The sequence below is a fragment of the Brachyhypopomus gauderio genome, chromosome 4 (genome assembly GCF_052324685.1).
Source record: "Brachyhypopomus gauderio isolate BG-103 chromosome 4, BGAUD_0.2, whole genome shotgun sequence".
NCBI lineage: Eukaryota > Metazoa > Chordata > Actinopteri > Gymnotiformes > Hypopomidae > Brachyhypopomus > Brachyhypopomus gauderio.
In genome coordinates this window covers 12,449,707-12,467,107 of record NC_135214.1, presented here as the reverse complement: position 1 = coordinate 12,467,107, position 17,401 = coordinate 12,449,707, and the positions used below count along the sequence as shown (strand labels likewise).

At 40.8% G+C, this 17,401-nt stretch overlaps 3 protein-coding genes across 9 annotated transcripts in view; 1 reads left to right on the top strand and 2 right to left on the bottom strand.

Moving 5' to 3' along the window:
• The window catches only part of gulp1a (GULP PTB domain containing engulfment adaptor 1a), a 350,639-nt gene that overhangs the window by 151,974 nt on the left and 181,264 nt on the right, over nt 1-17,401 (bottom strand). The gene's annotated exons all lie outside the window — the stretch shown is intronic.
• On the top strand, nt 6,053-12,979 carry LOC143512215 (G2/M phase-specific E3 ubiquitin-protein ligase-like). 5 transcript variants are annotated; one of them, XM_077002273.1, is made up of 16 exons: nt 6,053-6,502; nt 6,955-6,996; nt 7,554-7,702; nt 7,864-8,083; nt 8,169-8,244; nt 8,343-8,629; nt 8,738-8,767; nt 8,854-8,954; nt 9,514-9,579; nt 10,235-10,440; nt 10,578-10,677; nt 10,799-10,955; nt 11,142-11,239; nt 11,679-11,823; nt 11,978-12,098; nt 12,539-12,979. In XM_077002273.1, the coding sequence occupies exons 2-16, from the start codon at nt 6,985-6,987 to the stop codon at nt 12,826-12,828; spliced, it is 2,058 nt and encodes a 685-aa protein (XP_076858388.1). In that variant the 5' UTR covers nt 6,053-6,502; nt 6,955-6,984; the 3' UTR covers nt 12,829-12,979. The 5 variants fall into 5 exon arrangements, with proteins under 5 accessions (XP_076858388.1, XP_076858387.1, XP_076858389.1 ...); XM_077002272.1 differs by having other exon boundaries at nt 6,950-6,996; XM_077002274.1 differs by lacking the exon at nt 8,738-8,767 and having other exon boundaries at nt 6,950-6,996.
• On the bottom strand, nt 12,924-16,376 carry LOC143512217 (uncharacterized). Of its 3 annotated transcripts, none has more exons than XM_077002277.1 (8): nt 15,932-16,376; nt 15,452-15,498; nt 14,520-15,205; nt 14,370-14,415; nt 14,188-14,279; nt 13,941-14,051; nt 13,555-13,828; nt 12,924-13,267 (listed from the first exon to the last, which is right to left on the bottom strand). In XM_077002277.1, exons 2-8 carry the CDS (start codon nt 15,461-15,463, stop codon nt 13,073-13,075), a joined length of 1,416 nt encoding a protein of 471 aa, XP_076858392.1. In that variant the 5' UTR covers nt 15,464-15,498; nt 15,932-16,376; the 3' UTR covers nt 12,924-13,072. The 3 variants fall into 3 exon arrangements, with proteins under 3 accessions (XP_076858392.1, XP_076858394.1, XP_076858395.1); XM_077002279.1 differs by having other exon boundaries at nt 15,452-15,493; XM_077002280.1 differs by having other exon boundaries at nt 12,925-13,416.

Sequence of the window (17,401 nt, the reverse complement as noted above, 5' to 3'; positions counted from 1 at the left end):
GAAAAAAGACATTTGAGACTCAATGTCTTTGTATTAAAAATGCATCATGTACTGTACATATTGCAGCTGTTCTGAAACTCAAACACTAAATGGGTTCTCTCTGTTATATGAGTGTGAGTCTTTTCTATGGAGTTGTATTTGTGTAACAGCTCAATTCCAGATTCTTTCCAGTTCTTCCTCCGTGCTGCCAGGCCGTTACAGATTGTGTCTTGTGTGAATGCCAGTGTGTGACTCCTGGACTGTGGTTCATGTGTGTCTCCACACGGAAACAACACTGTGAGAAAAACACCATTTGTTACAAACACTGACAGAATTACGGTAATTCAATCTGTTCATTGACGTTGGTGAGATGTGCGTCATTCTGGTTCCATAGAAACAGCACCCATCAAACACCCTGCATCACTACCAGTCTGTTTTTTAAATAAGACAATCACAGGCTTTAGGGGCACAGACAGTGTGACTTTGAAAATGGGGGAACAGAATGAAAAATCCAAGGAGCACTTTCAACCTGTTTGAACCTGATCTGCTAATGATCTGTCTGACCTTGGCACATGCCCTGAATTCAAAGGGTTTATCCAGCACTAGCATACCTGATTCACTAATTAAGAAGATCTTCATTAGGTCAATCAGAAATCCTAGAATGGTAAAAAACATAAAAGTCTGCAGTGCTCTATACATCCTGTACTGGATTTTGATAGCCCTTCTCCAGAAAGAGGTGGCCAAAAATCACGTCATATTCTACAATGAAAAACTGGAAGAGAAAAGCAATAAACGTGTCTGACTCAGATCCTGGAGATCTGTAACATGTCACAGTTCAGCTGCTGCCACTTGCTAAAATGACTGGTTGTAATGCTCCTGAGAGAAAAAAAAAATTATTGCAATGTTTATAGTCTTCATGGCTCAGGAGCCTGTGTTCTCTGTGTTCTCTGTGTTCTCTAACCTGGTCTAATCCTCCTGTACCTGTACACCTGTATGGAGTAGCCCTCAGAGAGATGACCACCTTAGCATGTCCCAGAGGTCACGTTTTCTGGAACATCTGACCCCAGAATATTTAAAGAAATCACATATCTGAAGATGAATGCTGCATCTGTTTCCTGAGATGAATTAAATGACAGACATGGACTCACACAGGGACACGGGTTTCTCTCCAGCTCTGGCCCACTGTAAGTCTGAACATTCGCTTCCTTTCTGCAATACCCGCATCTCATAAAAAAGTCTATTTTACAATCGGTAATGACATCCATTATCACATGTTCTATATGTGAAGGGCACCCGTGAGTCAGAGGTTGCTGGCAAATGTGGCCACGTGTTTTTGGTGCTGTATGACTCCATTACCCACAGTCCTTCACAGGAGCAGCGGTTTGTATCCCAGAGTGCCGAGCATAATATGCAGTGTGGAGAAAGAGGGTTTGATGAACAGGTGCAGTGAGCAGGCGATAAACCTGCAGGCCTTGGACACCATGTGTTCCCTTCCAAGACTTTCACTTGCGTTTCGACAGCTGCCTACGTCACTGTCTTTCTCAGAGAGCCCCCCACGCAGATGTGGAAACTATGACCAGACATTAACAAGTAGGAAAAGATTACATTTAGTATTTAGTGAGAAGTTTAGCCCCTAAAAAAAACATTGTTTCTGTGAAACAGACTGAATATAAAGAAATGCGTCTCAGCGAGAATGAAAGGGCCGTGGGTAAATCAACGAGACACGTTTGGGCAGTCGCAAAACACATGATTGAATTCAATGCACTAATGCTTTTATAGAGACATCCACAATCTCTCAAAACTCCCTGGATTAAAGTAATATAATTTAAGTACACAGTACCTGAAATCTGAAACTTCATTTGACATGATGACCGTGAACGATACTTGCAATTTTTGTCAGAATGCAAATATGCATTTAAAAAAAACACAAGCTTATCACTCAACCAAGGGTGACTATATTTCTTCTGAGTTGAGTAATCACCAGATGATCCATGATAGAAACGTCAGGTGTTAAATGTGAACACTAGATTCTTGGGTTGATACACGTCTAAGTGGCTGTGAACCCCAATGAGAAACATGTCTGATTTACAATATTGATGCTGCAGTAAGTAAACACTGTCTAGATTTGCGAATGTGAAAGGATAATAATGACTTTGAGAGTAATGAATTCTGTGACTTGACTTCCATGTTAAACATAGTTTGCCGTTACTGCTAACAGCATGTGAAGGAAATGAACCATAAACAACATGACTTCTGAAAACACGTTTTCATTAGCTTTAATGGCTGGGCATAGACAATTAAGCAGCATCATTTAACCAATTTGTTATTGACTGTAGCATACCTGTCAAGTGTTTGATTTACATATAAGGGAAGATTTCCACTGGATGCTGTGAGCGTTCCCACCAGCCCAACCAAGGTCCAGGACCCCTTATATTTTACCCGTCTTCACTTTTTTGGTAGGAACGCCTTCTCTCTCGTTACCTTCATCCATCTCTGATTTGTTTTTCGGGTTTGTTGTTCCCGCTGTCAGCACTAATCTCGCGAGAACTGACACTCGGGCTACTGCAGGTTGACATTCTCGCGAGGCTAGCGACATAATTCAGTTTGGAGAGGCACTTGGATGCATTTTTTAAATGTATTATATTATAATTTGGGAAATTTACGGGGAAATATTAATACGGGAGGACGATGGCAAATAGGGGTGAAATATGGTAGTTTCCCGGCCAAAACGGGAGACTTGACAGGTGTGGACTGTAGTCAAGTACTAGCAATTGCATAATGTTATTATTTGTGGAATTTATGCTAACATGTATTAGCCTCTTTACATAGATGTTTCTGATCTTAGAATCACTTAGGGTCGGATATTTGGGGGCTAGCATTGACCTTGACAAGACTGAAATCCTCATCACACTGCTGCTCATGCGTTGTACCAGTTCAACACTCCTGTAGCACCAGAGGCCACACTGTGCTGTGATATGACACCCTGCCCATCCTAATCCCTCTGAACTGTATCAAACCAATGACTACACAGATCCATAGACTCAGGCTGACATACTGAATCTACTGCACTGCTGTTGTATTCAATATTCCATCCAACAGCAGACAATGAGGAAAAAATGTCCAATCAAATATTCGATTATATAAATGTTGCCCCATTAAAGGCCCTCCAAGCTGACTGCGAATGTCAAACCCTCACTGGGCAAGAACATCACACTGAAGACAGACGGCATCTCACACTGCACACAAGAGCTTGTCATAAATAAGCAGAATTAATGTATATCTCTGTAAGAGCAAACTTACCTCCTTTGGACATTATACAGTAAAAGGCAACGATTTAGGCAGAACCCATATCTGATTAGACATGTACAGAGAAGTCAGCTTATAGTACTATAACAGTACTATCTACTATTAATATTAATAATAGATAGTACTGATTAGCGTAGCTACTGATTAGAGCACTTTGTAAGTCGCTCTGGATAAGAGCGTCTGCTAAATGCCGTAAATGTAAATGTAGAGTAGATTGTAATGATTAGCTTGTTGTGGATAGTACTGATTAATGTAGCTTCTTTCCACAGGGCATCTCCTCCTGGTGCAGTGCTCTGCCCACGCTCATATGAGTCTCACGTGAGCCTCATTTGAGTCTCACGTGAGGCACACGTGAGTGTCAGACACAGACCTAGACTCAGTGTAACTCCATACTCAGACGAGAGCATGCCTGACAGAAGTCTGCCATGGCATCAGGAGAGCTCCCTGCTCTGGAGGAGGGCTTGCCGTCACAGCCAAGTGCCCACACTTTGCTCCTGCAGGTTCATTACCCTGTCGGATTTCATCCCAACAGTGGTTTCAGGCACCAGACTTTATTGCTGAGATATTCTGCTGAAGCCAGACCAGGAACACTGGAGTACACTTAAGCACCCCGACACTGGAATGGAGGATTATGTTAGTAATAAACACTTCTCTCATCAAACGAGTCATCTGGCAAATGGCAAACATCCAAACTAGCATGTGTAGATAATCAACGTTTTAAAAAAAGAATATAAAAACATGAAAATTATTAGTGAGGTGTGACATGCTGAAAAGAGGGAAGATGGTGAGCTTCACCCTAAAGAATGTACAGAATGTCTCGTTTGTCCAGGCTTCTGTTGGAATATGATGAGCTAAAACATTTTCCAGCTTTGTGTTAAACTTTAACCTGGTTACATATGGCCAAGCAAAGCACATGACCTCACGAGAAACGTCACTACTGCCGTGCTCCTCAGAAGTTCACGACCCATCAAGTCAGTGGTGCCATGAAGCCAGCCCTTATATCACAGCAGAGACTGATGCGCGCGCACACACACACACACACACACACACACACACACACACACACACACACACACACACACAGTTCAGCCTTGTCCATGAAGTGTCTACATTAATATCCTACCACGCCTGGGGGTGTTCAAAAGGAACAAGTCATCAGTGTCACTTTCAATTTCAGTACAATTATGACAGAAAACATCTTGAGTAAGTACACGGGGCAGGAAAGGTTTGAAAAGGGTTGATGACAAGTCAGGGGTTGGGGGAGAAGGGCAGTGGAGAGGGGGGTAGGAGGGTAAGTTCAGGGGTTGGGGGAGAAGGGCAGTGGAGAGGGGGGTAGGAGGGTAAGTTCAGGGGTTGGGGGAGAAGGGCAGTGGAGAGGGGGGTAGGAGGGTAAGTTCAGGGGTTGGGGGAGAAGGGCAGTGGAGAGGGGGTAGGAGGGTAAGTTCAGGGGTTGGGGGAGAAGGGCAGTGGAGAGGGGGGTAGGAGGGTAAGTTCAGGGGTTGGGGGAGAAGGGCAGTGGAGAGGGGGTAGGAGGGTAAGTTCAGGGGTTGGGGGAGAAGGGCAGTGGAGAGGGGGGTAGGAGGGTAAGTTCAGGGGTTGGGGGAGAAGGGCAGTGGAGAGGGGGTAGGAGGGTAAGTTCAGGGGTTGGGGGAGAAGGGCAGTGGAGAGGGGGGTAGGAGGGTAAGTTCAGGGGTTGGGGGAGAAGGGCAGTGGAGAGGGGGTAGGAGGGTAAGTTCAGGGGTTGGGGGAGAAGGGCAGTGGAGAGGGGGGTAGGAGGGTAAGTTCAGGGGTTGGGGGAGAAGGGCAGTGGAGAGGGGGGTAGGAGGGTAAGTTCAGGGGTTGGGGGAGAAGGGCAGTGGAGAGGGGGGTAGGAGGGTAAGTTCAGGGGTTGGGGGAGAAGGGCAGTGGAGAGGGGGGTAGGAGGGTAAGTTCAGGGGTTGGGGGAGAAGGGCAGTGGAGAGGGGGTAGGAGGGTAAGTTCAGGGGTTGGGGGAGAAGGGCAGTGGAGAGGGGGGTAGGAGGGTAAGTTCAGGGGTTGGGGGAGAAGGGCAGTGGAGAGGGGGTAAGTTCAGGGAGGGGAATGGGGGTGTACAGGGGAAGACAGGCATTTGGCAAAGACCACAATTTCATTAATAACTATTAAAAAATATCAGGTTGCAAGGTTTTCAGTTCCAGACTCGCAGTTCAGGACAATGTGTCAGTACATATGTGGCAGGAAGGTGACCCCATTGAGAGTGGCCCGTGGGCCACAGGATACACAGGCGCCAAACCCGCCTGCTTTCCCTACCTTATCAGTCCCATCTATCATAGCTAAGGAAATGAGGAGATAGGAGTGCCTTGAAACAACATTTAGTAGGAGTGTACCAAGAATGGCAGATTGTCCTAAGGGGGCCCTCTCACTGTTTCCATGGAAGATGTTTACTAGTAGCAGTCATGCTTATCAGCAAACTAGACAACTTATAAACATTCACCAGACGCTTGGGATATATGGGACTTGGGGCTTTGGATGTGGTGATAGAAGGCAAATAGTTATACTATTGAGGAATAGAAAAACCAACAAACATTACAGTTAACAGTCAAGTGTCTGAGTTCTTCACTTTGTCTCCAGAAAGTGGAGTCTCCATTGTTACACAAAAGCCAGCGCTCTCTAGACATCCAAACTAACTGTACTCCCTCAGCGATCTCAGAGCTGAAGGAAAGAATTAGGGTTTCATTACTGCTATTTTCAGGATGGCTTTAAATCGCAGCGCTGTAAGCTAAGCATCTATGGAATCAGATTTGTGCCAAAATTATCAAGCAAAACTTCTTAAATAGCAAACAAAATCAAGAACTCACGAGAGAAATAATGTTACTGAAGTGATAAAAATGTCAGCTCAAAAGCAAAACTCATTATCAAAAGTGTAAATGAACACTGGTTTACAGTATTGCGGAAATAAATTGTTTTGCAAATAATATGTGCCCTTGCTTGCGGTTCTCTTTGCTTGTTTCTCACTGACCAGACGTTTGCTCTCGTTGTCACGTTTGCGTTTGCGCTGCCTGACTTTTTGTTTGCAATTCTGACACAAAGATCTCGCGTGGGCGGGGTTTTCTAGGGGTGCGTTCTCATTGGCTAATGGGAAACTCGGTGACCCAGAAGAAGTTGTTTAGCACAGCAGGCGCGAAAATTCCTGTACGGACATTTGAGGACATTTGAACTCACAAAACAACTTTATTAGTGTGTAAGTATTGGTCTGTTTTCATTGTATCTGCTGTACCAGACATATTGTTTTGTTAAGTTTGAATTATATATAAGATATATAGAGAGGTGTTCGCTTTAAAATAATGAACTAACTAGAAATCTATCATTGCTAGCTAGCTAATTATCATCTATCTATCTATCTATCTATCTATCTATCTATCTATCTATCTATCTATCTATCTATATATATATATATATATATATATATATATATATATATATATATATATATCCACCGTGATTGCTAGTGTATCTATAACGATTCCTTGCTTGCTTACTAGTTAGCTATTAATCATGATTTCTAGCTAGCTAGCGCACTGTTATTGACCAAGTGAACAAGTGAACAGACACGCTCGCACACAGACGTGTCATCTCTGGGTAGATATGCAAATTCATGCAATGACAGTTTTTGTTCTTCTCTCTGTAGAGCAGTTGTGACCTCTGAGGAGAGCCTGAGCCAAGATGCAGTCCCAGGTAGGTCAATTATGGTCTGTTTTAAAGGATTGGCTTATGTATAACGATGTCAAAAATGGCTCCAGTTTGCATCTATGAGCCGATTTAAGGACGATATTATGATTTTTATATGGTGTAGTTTGCGAGGTTGTTTAGTCCAGTCTAGTATCAGTCAGGCCCTGGTAAAAATGTTTTGATACCTCTTCTTAGACCAGTGTCTCTCAATCCTTTTCCTGGAGACACAATTTTCTGCATATTTTAGTGCCCCTTTTGCTCCCAAAACACCTACAGCAAATAATGAGGTCATTATCCAAACATTTCTAAGATGAAGTGGGTGCATTAAAGACAGGAAAAAATGTAAAATCTTAGGACAGCCTCATACCTGTTGCATCAATATCACCTGCAGCTGCAGCTAAAATACAACAAATTGTTGTGGTAGCTACTTATCTGAAAGTACATATTGGTTTTAAGTGTATTGGTGAATTTGTACAGTTTAGAAGCTGTGACTTGTCCAATATCAACAGATGTTGGCATATAAAATGCAGTTGCTATTAAACTGATCCATCTTGACTCTCCAGCAAGGCTCTACCCCCGTTACTGAGGTTGCCACAGCATCTGTACAGAACATACTTTCAATTTTGAGCCAGTCACTGGGCAATGCCAGCACAGATAACAGTCAGGCACAGAGTTCAGGGCAGCGTCCGAGCATGGATCAAGAAATGTCCAGGTTTAACATTTGAAATACTTTTGAATAATAGTATGTATAACACATTAGTGACTGCACTTTGTGCATTGTAAATGCAAATAGACATGCATTTTTAATAATTATTTAATTTATTGGAACATACAGTACAGTAAGGTTTGCTAAATGTTAAACATTCGTTGCAGGTGTTTTCCTGGATTTTTTAGGCGGGGATCAAAGCGAACGTCAGTAAGATTTAATACACCAGCAAAGGTAGCCAAACAATGGAACCCATTTAATTTCACAGTTTTTCTTCTTCACAAAAACTGTGACTCAACACCCACACCAGTTCAGGACTTGCAGCATATGCAAGCTGGTCTGGGGAAAAGAACGCTTTGTATGCCCAAGGACATGACACATTTAGAGGTGATCTTTCTTTAATTATCTAACATGTCTTTGTCACAAAAATTGTCATTAAATGAACTGTTGAGGCTCATAATCTATATCTTAGGTCTCCAGCTTGTTTAAAAGTACATATCCAAAGATGAAAACAAGCACTGGAGGATGGCTTCTGTACAAAGCAGCTGGTATAAAATATATAATTAAAATCTATGTATGTATGTTGTGATGGAGTTATTGTTTATAGTTAGAAATATTTCTAATACCTCATTTAATTTTTCAACAGGTGGAAACGGAAGACGTCATCTATCTGTAGTATCCCCTGAATCAGAGGGATACACCGGAAGTACAATCAGAAGTGCTTCTGGCTCGGGGAAAACCATTCTTTACATTGTTCCTTTACAGGAAGAATTTGATCTAACACCTCTTCCCTACGATGCCCAGGAGTTTTCACTCATGCCAAAGGCTGAATGCAAGAATTGCTTTAAAAGTATGCCTTTGCAGCTCCTTGCCCTCCATGTGAACCAATGTAAAGCCCAGGAATCTGACACACTTTCAGATTCTGAACCAGAGGTAAAAAAAAAAACTTACCTCTTTGTACTTTGTACTTGTGTTGTCACTGTAGTAAGTGTTTTCTAGAAACATGGGTAACAAGTAACTTTCACAAACCTGTTTGTTTAGGTAACTGAAGTATTCTCTTCTGAGAATAAAGTAAGTTGCTTCTTATATGGGGTCAAAAACCTTATTGTTCAGGATGTTTTCAATATTCTGTAATTTATTCTGTCTTTTTGTTATAGCCATCAGAAGGGAAGTGTCCTATATGCCAGAAGGAATATCCAACAGTAGAGTTGGAACTACATGCAAGTGTCTGTGGGGACTGGATGAGTAACTTGGACAGGTATCATTTCAGCCAGGACAACCTGGCATAAGACATATGCTCACACGTTGCCTGCTTGTTCTCCTCAACCAATAGTGATATTACTATTAGGGATAACTACTGTTGTGTGATGTTTGTGTGATATGTGTTGGACTGCAGATGGATTAAGGATAAATAACTACATCGTAGCAGGATACCCTGAATTGTTAGGTGTACATTTGAGATTATTTTTAGAGTCCTATGCTTCACACTTTATCTTGACAGGAAGGATCTCTAATTAATATAGTTTTACATTTTGTTTAGTATCCACAAAAATGAAAATGGTCTGAACCAATTGGTCAAAAAATCCCTAGGGCTCAATCAGCAATATCACACATACCTTACATGCAAAATTAATAAAAATGTATAATTAAATGTATAAATAATCCACCAATGCTTGGCAGTGTCTTAGTTAACCTGTTATTTCATTAACTTGTACAAATTAAAATAGATGTTTGATTAATTTAAAAGATGTATTGACTTGCACTGTTTTGTCTACCTTTCTGTTAATGTTAACAGTCATATATTTATTGTTCTGCAGACCAGTATCCTGTCTGGAAGGCAACCCTGCCGAATTAAAGCAACCAGAAAATGAGGAATTTTCATGGTACGTAAAACTCTTATGTTTGATGTTCACACATTAGGTAATTCGATGACTATGATTTCTAGGGTTTATCTGTCATGTTGAGGTCCCCGGCCCCTCCATTTTGGGTGTGTGTTTACGTTGTCTGTGTCTACTCGTCTGCGTCTGTGGATCTCCGTGGGTGCGGTTATGTCTTGTGATCATCCGTCTCACCTGTGGCTCGTCTCGTCATCACGTGGGGTTTACGTGGTCTGTATTTAATGTGCGTTCGCGCAGTGTCTTATGCTCGTCGTTGTTTGAGTCTGCACGTTGTGTGTGTTTTTTGTGCGCTATCCGCGCTTTGTGTGAATAAATACGTTTACATCAGTGCCTGCCGGAGTGGTCTCATGCCTCGTCCTTCCCACAGCACCGACCGTCACATTATCCCATAAAGTCTGAACTAGCTCGTCCTTAACATTCCAGTCCAGGGCTAAGGACATTTTCGTGGTTAGTCGTAGTTAGTCCACTTCAAACCCCTTAAGTTGGGGTTAGTCCACTTCAAATAATGTTTAAAAATCCTTAGCCCTGGACTACAATGTCATTCAAGTGCAAGTATTCTTGAGACCCCAAAATATGGTGTCTGATAATTTCTGGATGTATTTATTCTCACTTAAAATAATGCGAATTATATTTTTTACAGTAAGGAGGATGTACTGCAATGGCTGGCTGCTCAGGTTGACACGTGCAAAGAGTTCTGCATCTGTGTGTCTAGAATAAATCTCTTGCAACGTGGACTAACACTGTGGCAGCGGCAGAAACACAGCTCACCGGTCAACCCCTTAAAAGTTACATTCATAGGAGAACCTGGTGTTGACACTGGTGCTTTGCGGAAAGAATTTCTAACAGGTCAGGATCATTACATTTTTCAAAGCTCACAGATGAAACTTAAAATTACTGAAAAATATTATTTCAGCCCCTGCCCCTTTTGAGTGTTGAAGGTGTTTCTTGCTACTGGATATGGTTTAATTCTGCCTTCTCCCTAGAAATGATTTCTGGCATAAAGACTCGGCTGTTTGAGGGAGAAGATGGCAAGGGAAAAATGCCGAAATACTCTTTAAATGACCTTGACAGTGGCCTGTTTCGGTGCATTTCTTATATTAATTTTTATTTTTTTATTTATTTATTTTAGCTGCATAATTCTACATACACAAGTGCAAGTAAGATGCATGGTTTTTACTCAAACCTTTACTTGCTGTCATTCCAGAGTTGCTGGAGAATTATTTGCTGCAAGTCTTGCGCAGGGTGGCCCAGCACCAAAGTTTTTACAGGAATGGTGCTACAATTTCCTTTTGACTGGAAACCTAGATAACATTACCAAAGATGACATAAATGACCTGGAGTTTTCATCCTTAATCAAGATGGTATGTTATCAAAGGCAACATTCCCAAAATGATGGTCTCAGTGATATTATGGATTAATTGCATAGCCTGGCTGTCGGTGTGATCACTTAAATGCAATAATTTGTATTCATAACATTTTTGTACTTGAGCACAGTGTCATGACATTTTAATATGATGGAAAATAACTTTTATCCTAATTTTCTCCAGGTTGAAGAAACAACAGATTTGTCATCTTGCACAGAACAAATTCTCAACTGTGGCTACACAGGACCTATTGATGAGGACAACAGACAGAAAATAACAAGGTTTGTATTGTAATATACAATGTTATACATATTACAATGTAATATAACCTGTGTCAGTGCTCAGTTATTTTTATAGTGTGGGTAGAGTCTTCCAGGGGAATACTGGTGATCTTATGACCTCTGCTGTAGTGTTACAATCAAACCAAAATGTCGGCTTTGCAAACAAGATATTGTGAAGTGTATTTGATTGGTTAATTTTGTGAGCACATTCGTATTCCCCAAACAAAAATGGTGAACTCACAACTTCCTTTTAGCATCAAATTTATTTAGTGTACATTTTCTAAATGTAGCAAGTTGATAAATTCCATAGTATACGAGCCATGGAATGAAAGTCTGATATTTGAAAATGTTGAAAAAATGGTAAGTGTAATGCTAGAATGTTACATTTAATGGGACTCTGTACATTTCATTGTCTTTTTATTTATTTTCCTCATTGAAGAGCAATTCTCCTGCACTCAGCTGCAAGACGAACAGTCATGCTTAGGCAACTTCGTGAAGGACTACAGCTTTACGGCCTTATAGGGGTGATGGAAAGGAACAGAGAGATTTGCCGTGAGCTCTTTGTGGCTGGTGATGATGACAAGGTAAGCTACCATGATCTCCTGTTCCTCTGCCTTTAAACTTTATAGCTTTTAATATTGTATAAATAATTTTATGTGTTAAAGGAATAAAATGAGTGTGACATGTAAAAGTTTTGAGTCATAGAGTTGTCTTCCCTTACTTTGATGTGTTTTTCAGGTGGACTCGTACTACATTGTGTCACATTTGGCCCCAACAATGAGCGAAAGCGGGACACAGAAGCATGTAAAAGAGGCACAAATCCTAAACAACTTCCAGGATTTCCTGCAAGAGCTTGAGGGTAAGTGTTGGTTACACCATAAACTAAAATTATAAGATAAAAACATCATTGTCAATGGCTTATACAATCATTTGTATAAAAGCTTTACAGTGTGAGACAATACATGGACATATTTATTTATTTTACTGTGCTGCTTTGTTCACAGTTCATGCTCATTTTTTCTGCACTGAAAAAGACCACTGAATTAATGTAGTTTGCATTTGCATAAACTCTTTTCAATTACAATTTAAAATACATTCATCATGTTTTGCTGTAATTAAACATGTTCAAAACCATATACAATCTGTTGTATGTATGATATTCCCCTGTACATCATTTGATCCATTTAATTACAATGTCTTTAAAGAATTATTATATTCGTATTGCATTCCTGGCTGGGGTGATCCAGGATTCGTATTTCTGCTCAGCTATTCTGACATTCTCGTTTTTAATTTGTCTAGATGGAACCACTGAAGATGAAGATCCACTTTCTGTACCACAAGTGCTGCAGTGGCTAACTGGGCAGTCACACAGGCACCTACTACTTTCAGAAAGAGAGAACTTTAAGATTGTAGTGCACTTTGATCACACTTGCATAGAACGGATGCCAAGCCACACAATTTGTTATCCACTTGTTAGTGCATGTACGCACACAATCACATTTCCTACTGCACACTTTGTGCAATACTATGAATTTAAAGAAAACATAGCAACAGCAATCAAATGTGGTGCAGGCTTTTATAGAATCTAAAAAGCCTGTTAACCTCTCTAAATGGTTATTAAATGGTCATTACTAAATGTTGGTTTCATAGTAATAAAATATTTTCTTACAACATACTGCGCTATTGATCATTTTATTGTGCAGTGTTTAATACATTTACTATGCCTGTTCCAAATTAATGTAGAATACTCCTGTCAAACTGTTACAAAAAATCCAATAAAATGAATAATACAAAAAGTACTGGCATTCTCTCATATTTACTCCTATCTGTTTTTTATAACAACATTTGCACAACATCAAGAGTCTGAATATAGAGCTCCTTATGAGACATAGCTGATGTCACTGGATTTATTAATCGCTGAAGGATAGATAGTTTCTGGTCTGGCAGGGGGCAAGGGATCTCTGACACAATCACTCCATCCTCTGGGTCAGCATCAGTGCAGTAGTCTGGGAAAAGATGCTCCACTGACTGAAAGAGAGTATGTGTAAGTTAGATCAATATCCACTGCTCAGACAGATAAACCTAATGATATTTTTGGATACTTTCAACCATTCTTTTCTATTAGCTTGCAGTTGTAGTCAGGTCAATCCTAGCTCCTGGCATACTCCACATGATAGCTGGACAAACCGAGTCATTGTCAAATATATGACTGATGTTGGCAATGCCTTAAATCATAAAAAGAACTGCTGGGGAAGATTTTAGTCACAACTTGTTAAAGGGCAAAATATAAAGTGCATACAATGCTTCAAGTGTACCTCTACATCTGGCTCAGCCACAGGTGTTTGGAGGTTCCCAATGTGCCACAGCTGCTCTGGAGAGAGGTTTCCTTCTGTTCTGATGGGATGCCTGTTCCAGCTACTCAGGAAGCACTCCAGGTCAGACTTCAATCGTGGAAGAAACACATAATGCACACAAAAGAGGTGCATTTCATCTGTGCAGTCAACCAACCGCTCTTCTTCCATTGTATGCAGTACATCGTAGTAGTTACAGGTGACAGCTGACCACACATCACACCACAGCCTTTCTATCCTAAATGCAGGAATACAAGAATTAAGTAAATACATTAACAAATACAGCCTATAACATTTGAAGGACACTGCTTATATTTGGTTCTGCTCTAACTGGGAGTGGAGTCTTGTACCTTTGGTTGTGGACACTTTTGCCAGCAATGAAGCTACTACGTCCAGTTCCTCTTACGGAGAACATGCATCGGGCAATGTCCACATTTTCTACTCCCTGGTCACCACGCACTCTAAAATAATGTGTACCAACTTTATTCATAGCACACCACTGATATTTCTAAATATGTTAAAAATGCTAAAGGCTTTTATGGACTATGCTCATTTTTCACAACAGCAGAACAAAGAATAATTTGCAGTAATTCCTACCGTGAGGGCCATCCATATTTGCGGACGCCATCCAAAAAGAAAGAGAATGCTGTTGAGGCTTTGTTGTTGGCAGCAGCATTAAGATATAGTATCTATGTAAAGTATTGGGGGAATTGTATATCATTAAATCTCACCACTGTCGCATGTTCATAAAAAATTTATTTTGTCATGATGAAACTTACCCTTCTTGAGAAACCGTCAATCCCACCAAATATCACAATATTAAATCTAAAGGGACAAAACGACTTTTAATTAAGATGTAAAACCACGTAAACTGAGTGTATGTTGGGAAGGGGGTGGGGGAGGGGGGATTTTGGGAGGGTGACACTTACCTGATTAATTTGTGGTTAGTGTCTACATGAACCAAAGACAAGGGAGCAGGAACACAGTAGCTTCTACGAGCTACAAATCCAAGTTGTATCATCCTGGCTAAAATTCCGGCTCCATCCACCCGATGCATAGTAGCCTTCACCCTATCCCACTGCACACGATGGCCTCTAGCTAACAGCTCGCCTTTGACCAGTCTATAACCAGCATGAGGCATTCTTGATTTTATTGACCTTACAACAAGATCAAGTTCATCATCGGATATTTTGGAATAGCATCCACGAACAGAGAGGCCATGTTCTTTCATCCGCCTGTGAAGTGTTCTTCGTGAAACACCATACAACTTGCCTAAACTCTCTAAAGGTAGTGCACTGGAAAGGAGACTCCCAAGATCATCACAGCCGATTTCCAGACGTGGCCGTCCCACCTTCCCTATAGAGGCAGTAACAATGTCTGACACACTAACTGATGCTTCATTAGCAGACTGATCATGAAAGCTAAGGGTGTTAATCAACTCCTGTAGACTGGTAATAAGTTCCAGTGGAATATTTAGGACGTGTGATGCCATTGTTGCCAAGGAAAGCTCTTGCTGAGCAACGTTCACAAGGTAATCCAGATCTAGTGTTTCATTTCTGAGAATCAAGCTGAATCTTGTTTGGATCCTTTGCAAGATTTCATTACATACTTGATCCTGCAGGCACAGATGTTACCAAATCAGCACAGAGAAACATGTGTGTCTATACAAACACATTTCATTACATGACTCTAAAAAGACTAGCTCACGGATTGTGCTATTTTCTAAAAATGATCTAAAAGTACGTGTATAAGTAGTATGTAGAAATACATAAGCCAAACATAAGCCAAGTTTCTCATTGTATGCCAAAACAGATGTAATGGATTTATCATAATCCTTTAAAACAGACCATAATTGACCTACCTGGGACTGCATCTTGGCTCAGGCTCTCCTCAGAGGTCACAACTGCTCTACAGAGAGAAGAACAAAAACTGTCATTGCATGAATTTGCATATCTACCCAGAGATGACACGTCTGTGTGCGAGCGTGTCTGTTCACTTGTTCACTTGGTCAATAACAGTGCGCTAGCTAGCTAGAAATCATGATTAATAGCTAACTAGTAAGCAAGCAAGGAATCGTTATAGATACACTAGCAATCACGGTGGATATATATATATATATATATATATATATATATATATATATAGATAGATAGATAGATAGATAGATAGATAGATAGATAGATAGATAGATAGATGATAATTAGCTAGCTAGCAATGATAGATTTCTAGTTAGTTCATTATTTTAAAGCGAACACCTCTCTATATATCTTATATATAATTCAAACTTAACAAAACAATATGTCTGGTACAGCAGATACAATGAAAACAGACCAATACTTACACACTAATAAAGTTGTTTTGTGAGTTCAAATGTCCTCAAATGTCCGTACAGGAATTTTCGCGCCTGCTGTGCTAAACAACTTCTTCTGGGTCACCGAGTTTCCCATTAGCCAATGAGAACGCACCCCTAGAAAACCCCGCCCACGCGAGATCTTTGTGTCAGAATTGCAAACAAAAAGTCAGGCAGCGCAAACGCAAACGTGACAACGAGAGCAAACGTCTGGTCAGTGAAAAACAAGCAAAGAGAACCGCAAGCAAGGGCACATATTTGCAAAACAATTTATTTCCGCAATACTGTAAACCAGTGTTCATTTACACTTTTGATAATGAGTTTTGCTTTTGAGCTGACATTTTTATCACTTCAGTAACATTATTTCTCTCGTGAGTTCTTGATTTTGTTTGCTATTTAAGAAGTTTTGCTTGATAATTTTGGCACAAATCTGATTCCATAAGCATCAACTCTCCAGATGAGTCAGAGTCACAGAGCAGCACTACCAATATGGCATCGTGCAGCCCAGACTGCTTGCCTACGTAAGCTTATGGTTTAAAAATTCAGCATGCTAAAAGTGCTCACCTAAATGGTTTTCATGCATGGTTAGTTCGCACTGGGATCACTCTACAGATAAACGTTCCTACTCAACAGAGACGTCTCAAGAATCTTTACCATCTCATGGGATGCGGCTTGGAGATTTCACACAGATCACCGGTGTTTTAGGTACAGAGTGTACCAGCCTCTATACCAGACAGATAAACATGAAACATGTCATGCCATCCTGAAGGGCGAAAGCAGACCGGTCTGTGGAGATGTTCATTTAAAATTCTCTTTTGGGATTTGTTTTTGGGAATTGACTCTGGTGACACCTTTCAGACAACTGAACAATAAGCACCCACAAGCAGGCAGACGTAGAGCCGGATTCATACAGTATAATAATTACACTACGGCACGTGCAATGTGCAGTACAAGTGTTTCATTCTGATTCAGTAATTTCACACCACTGTCTGAGATGAACAATATGCTGCACAGTGCAATTTTGCATTTGCAATTCTGACCTCTGACCTCTAGAGTTTATTTACCACTGCAGTACATTCACCTGTGTCCAATGTGAAAGCCAATCAAAACTGCCATGTAAATGAGCTACAAATGCCATGAACATTAAAGATTCAACCAAGAGACAGAGGACTGACTGGCATGAGACCAGTAATACGGTGAAAACCACCATAAAAAATGACATAAAACATTAACACATTTAACTTTCACCAAGATGGGGCCGGCACGGATGTACAGACATGATGTACATCAGTTCATTTAGCATATTGCACAGCAGCAGAGCAATGTATCTTTCCTCATTTTTATTGCTTCTTCCTCTGTAACACCAAAGTTTGCATTTAAAAGTAAATGAGACCCTGTGTCAGGATTGGTCCCTCCTCCTGTCATTCATGTCTTTGCTTTCATTTTCCACGTGCTTCTCTG

Bases quoted from the DNA above. Each gene is read 5' to 3' on its own strand.
- LOC143512215 (XM_077002273.1), top strand. The intron at 8,955-9,513 runs GTATCATTTCAG...ATTGTTCTGCAG, and splicing joins TGGATGAGTAACTTGGACAG to ACCAGTATCCTGTCTGGAAG. The intron at 12,099-12,538 runs GTAAGTGTTGGT...TAATTTGTCTAG, and splicing joins TTTCCTGCAAGAGCTTGAGG to ATGGAACCACTGAAGATGAA.
- LOC143512217 (XM_077002277.1), bottom strand. The intron at 14,052-14,187 runs GTAGGAATTACT...ACATTATTTTAG, and splicing joins AAATATGGATGGCCCTCACG to AGTGCGTGGTGACCAGGGAG. The intron at 13,829-13,940 runs GTACAAGACTCC...TCCTGCATTTAG, and splicing joins AAAAGTGTCCACAACCAAAG to GATAGAAAGGCTGTGGTGTG.